Below are 4,661 nucleotides of genomic sequence, written 5' to 3'. Positions count from 1 at the left end.
CATTGCCTGTTCCACATCGCACAGCAACATCAGAAAACTGACCTCCAAAATGTGTGCAACCTCAACATGTAGGAATGCAGGATATTTTAATGTAACAAAATTCTTTTATATATGAATTTGCAAATTAAACTTGCACAAGAGTCTATTTTTAAAATCCCAATAACACCAATTAACATTGCCTGTCAATGGCAGATTTTTTCTCCATAGTTTCATACTTTCCCCAATAACACTGAGTGAAACATAATGTAGAGTATCCACTAGGATTAATGTGCTTTCATATAAAGAAAGCTCCTGTAAGTGTTTGCTTAATAAAATAACCACAACAACGCATAATGATTTAAGAAAAGTTCAACATTTTATGTATAAAACAGGTTGAGGACACAGGCCAATGATTCTGTAATATTACACTCAAAACCCCATACCTTTGTTAACCCATTTAAAAAGGACCTGTTTGTTTTCCTTGGCCATCACCTGTACACCCCTCCCACCTTGAGAACCCACCTTAGTACATCAAAAGCCTAACCACTATTCATGATAATACTACTGTTACAACATAACCAGACAAAAGGGTAAAACATAAAAACAAACGCTGTCCACGCTGATTGCCGTTAACTATACAAACATGACAAAATGTCTTCTACACAGTCTTCTGCTGGCCCTTCTTTCCAATCAGTGACTTGTGAATGTGTGGAATGACTCCTAAAACAGACACAAAAGAAAGCAGGTTATTATGATCAGCAGGAAGTGGAACTTGTACCAGTATATATTGAGACAATTGCACTTGAATACACAACAATTAAAGGCAGGATATCCATAATGCTACCAGTATGCCATAATACTGCTTTTCAGTGGTAAAAGAACTGTTAGATACTGAGCATTACTATTACAGTCATAGTAACATTCTATTCTATACTCTGGCAGCATGACTGGATACAAGCTGTTGGTCCATGGTTAAGGTGCAAAGTCACTCTGTGTGGCTTAATTTGAAATTCTCTCTTCCAGAGAAAATGACAAAACAAGAATTGTTCAATGGTGATAATAGGAACCAAATGTCAGGCATTTATTGTCTCAGAAAGCCAGCTCAGAAGCAATTACATGGTTACGCTACTTGATTCTGAAACATTTTGATATAGTTTCACAAAAACGTTCTGAACTAAACATTTCGAACCCCTTCCCCCACCAGATTTACCACTATTTTAGCATTAACACCATAACATATAAAATGGTGTTTTAAATTGTCCATAATAAAATGGTTATATTTGCGTTGAAGTCACAATCTCTGATTCCCGTCACCACCACTGTAAAAAAACTGGCAAATTTCTCTACAACAAGTCATTTCCCATCTGATGCTGCAACGCCATGATCTACTTAAAACATCTCTTAACAACTCTTAAGTGTATCAACACCGTCTAGCCCTAGGTATCAATGTAGGATACTCTGTATTTAGATGTTACTATATTCCATCAGCAATCTGAAGTCTCATTTGGGCACAGCAACTGAACATGACGAGATTCGTCTTCTCCAGTGCAGTTTTGTTGCAATCCTTTCCAAAGGTTTAACGAAGAACAGAAGAATGTTCTGCAAGATAAACTGACCTCCACCAGCAATCGTGGCTTTGATGAGAGAATCCAATTCTTCATCACCACGAATGGCCAATTGTAAATGCCTCGGAGTGATACGCTTCACTTTCAAGTCCTTTGAAGCATTACCTGCCAACTCCAACACCTGAGACACAGACACACACACACACAGGTAAGACTGGAATAGTAGAGTGCAAGCAGAAAGCTTCTGTATGCAAGAGTTTAAGTACCCAAATCAGAAGGTATAAATATGTTAAATTAAGCACAAGACCAAATTCCAATAGTTATTCATCAATACAGGAAATAACTGGATAATTTGCTGATTCACAAGTTGATTAGGCTCAAGTTGCGTGAGGCACTATATGGCTCAAACCTCACCTCAGCAGTGAGGTACTCCAGGATGGCTGCGCTGTACACAGCCGCTGTGGCACCAACACGTCCATGGCTTGTAGTGCGTGTCTTCAAATGTCTATGAATACGACCTACCGGGAACTACAGAACAAACCAAAACAGTCATAACGCACTCTTTTGAATCTGCTACAGCGTATCTGGAAATGACTGTGGGGTAGAGACACACTTACCTGCAGACCAGCCCTCTGGGAGCGGGAAACTGCCTTTGTCTTGGCTTTGCCACTGTCCTTCCCAGCCTTTCCTCCTGCCTAGTGAACAGAAGTAAACCAGGGTGGGAAAAAGGCACAAAAACAGAAACCTAATTGTAACCGATGAATATACACTTAAAGCCAAGTACTTGTTCTTAAGATAATACACTTTACAGCACTCTACTGCTTAAATAAATCCTTTAAAACCATGTATTTAACAAAATTACACACGTGTAGTCAATTTAAGATCCGTTTCACGCCTTTTGAATGCAACAACTCTCTTTGTCTTTTAGTTATTAAAGACTGCCAGCATTTCTGAACACCAGTGAAACCCACTTAATATTTAACTATATCTAAAGCACAATAATCCATCTTGGAGTGTTGTTAACTAGTAAACTAGGAAAAAAAATATAACGTGCAGAGGCATCTAATTCACAACGTTTTTAGACTTCCCTATAAATTCAGCAACTTCAAGGGAAACTACCTACCAAACAAAGCTAACTAGCTAGCTAGCGAGCTTAGCGAACCTAACTAGCAGTTGGCCAGTTAACAGAGTAATTTAACCTTTAGCTGATGAGCTAACAATGTTTTCAGCATTTAATTTTTTTGTTAAAAAATAACTGGTTTACAGCAAAATAATAATAAAATCACAAAAAAACTAAGGTTAGCTGGATACAGTTAATTAACGTTAACTAACGTTAGCTAACTTCACTCGCCTGCCGCTTCTGCCGGGCGCAAAAGCTACCTTGCTAACGTTAGCCAGCCACGACTGGTTTAACCAGCGTCTGAAATCGTACACGAACACAATCTGTAAATATCTTGCATCTTAGACTGTTCCCTACTCTCTACGGAGTATACTGTACACACGAACAACGCGTTCATCCAAATAATGCATTAACGTAGCCACACGTCTAATAAAAATATTTGAGAATCAGCCTAGGGCTTCCATTAGCTAACTACAATGTTAGCCAGCTAGCGTGAACATTGGCCCACCTCTTCCGCGAAAAGTAACCAAGTTAAGGTTAGTAAATGCCTCACTACAAATAACTGGCACTATAACCTTAGCGCAGATCCTCCCACAAGACAAAAATGTCTTTTATACTTCGATGCTGGCGTTTTTGCTACCGAAATCATCGCAGCTGCGCTAAACTGTGTGGCTAAATTTTAGATAGGCTAGCGAGCTAGCTGTGCCAGTTCGGCTTCAGACCTAAATCTACACAAACATGAATTTAAATAATCTCGAACGGAAACGGGAGAAGGTGTAGTTTTGGTCGAGGAGAGAAAAACAAGCAGGCAGCAGAAATACCGGGGGGAAATCTTACCATGTCAACGGATAGCGATTTGAAGAGTCAATGGCCAGAATGTGTGAGCCGAATCTACTGCGGCCACAGAAAGACGGAAAGATAATGAATCAGGCGGTAGGTGGTGCTGAAATGGCGGGAGATGCTTTACATAACTGAAGCGCGTTGGTTCCTCTCCCCACCCGTATTTAGACAAATCCCGCCCCCTGCGCTTCGACTCTCGCTGCTAATAAGATTCCGTCTCCTGCGTCAGGATTGGCTAGTAAGTCATAGTCACCAGCTGCTAGCCAATTACAGCGGAGCAAATGGAACGTCATCAGGCGCTAAGAGGTGGGACATGCTTAAATACGGGTGGGAAAAAAACAATGCAATTTATATGACATTACACGTTTAAACAACTAGTCAGCGCCAGTTTGACATTAAAATGGACGAAATTATAGTCGCCAGTGTCCTCATTTTAAAGCAGGCAGACATTTTAAATCCTTGTCTGTTCTTCAGGAAAAAAGTACTCTTTTTTGGTTCTATGTAGAACCATATAAAACACACTTCATCAATCTGAAGAGCCATTTCACCATGCAAAGAACTTTTTAAACATGAAATAATGGAAATAAAACCATTCTCCTTATCTAAGAACCTTTGAAGACCCATCTTTTTACAGAGTGTACAAGAGACATCAATGCTATATTATGATTAATATCTTTTCAAAAACTCATTATATCCAAAATTGCTACAAATGAATATATATAACATTTTGGAATGAAACTCAATTAACCCTCTATTGCACAAAGTTGCCTCAGGTTAACAAACCAATTTCCCCCTTTTCACAATGACAACAAAAAGGTCAATAATGAAAAGAAAAGCTCAAATAAAGCAAAAGCTTGTATTTGATCTCTTGATGGTCTCTTTTGTCATTTTGGTTGATGATGTTTCTACATTATCATCAGAAAAACAAGTTAATCATTTTTCACTCATCTGGAAACATGATTCACATCTGACATGATTCACAGAGTGAAGTTCATTTTTTAACATTCAGTGTCATATAAATACTTTTTCTGTTATGAGAAATTACTGAAACATGTTTGTTGCCTAGAAGCAACACTGTGTGGCAGCGGAATGAATCTACCAAGTTGCAAACAAGTGTCATTTATGCAGCCACTTACGCAGCTATTGTTAAATTTTTA

General features: G+C 38.7%; 1 protein-coding gene across 1 annotated transcript; it reads right to left on the bottom strand.

Moving 5' to 3' along the window:
* Positions 1-333: 333 nt before the first annotated feature.
* On the bottom strand, positions 334-3,648 carry LOC108441081 (histone H2A.Z). Its single transcript, XM_017720372.2, has 5 exons — positions 3,502-3,648; positions 2,162-2,239; positions 1,959-2,072; positions 1,596-1,725; positions 334-699 (listed from the first exon to the last, which is right to left on the bottom strand). Exons 1-5 carry the CDS (start codon positions 3,502-3,504, stop codon positions 638-640), a joined length of 387 nt encoding a protein of 128 aa, XP_017575861.1. The 5' UTR covers positions 3,505-3,648; the 3' UTR covers positions 334-637.
* Between the last annotated feature and the right edge of the window lie 1,013 nt (positions 3,649-4,661).

Source organism: Pygocentrus nattereri, chromosome 18, assembly GCF_015220715.1.
Source record: "Pygocentrus nattereri isolate fPygNat1 chromosome 18, fPygNat1.pri, whole genome shotgun sequence".
NCBI lineage: Eukaryota > Metazoa > Chordata > Actinopteri > Characiformes > Serrasalmidae > Pygocentrus > Pygocentrus nattereri.
Note: the sequence above shows the minus strand (reverse complement) of the source record. Positions and strands in the feature narration are given on the sequence as shown.

Coding starts and splice junctions, on each gene's coding strand:
- LOC108441081 (XM_017720372.2), bottom strand. Junction 1,726..1,958: donor TGGAGTACCTCACTGCTGAG/GTGAGGTTTGAG, acceptor TCTGTGTCTCAG/GTGTTGGAGTTGGCAGGTAA. Junction 700..1,595: donor AGCCACGATTGCTGGTGGAG/GTCAGTTTATCT, acceptor TGTCTGTTTTAG/GAGTCATTCCACACATTCAC.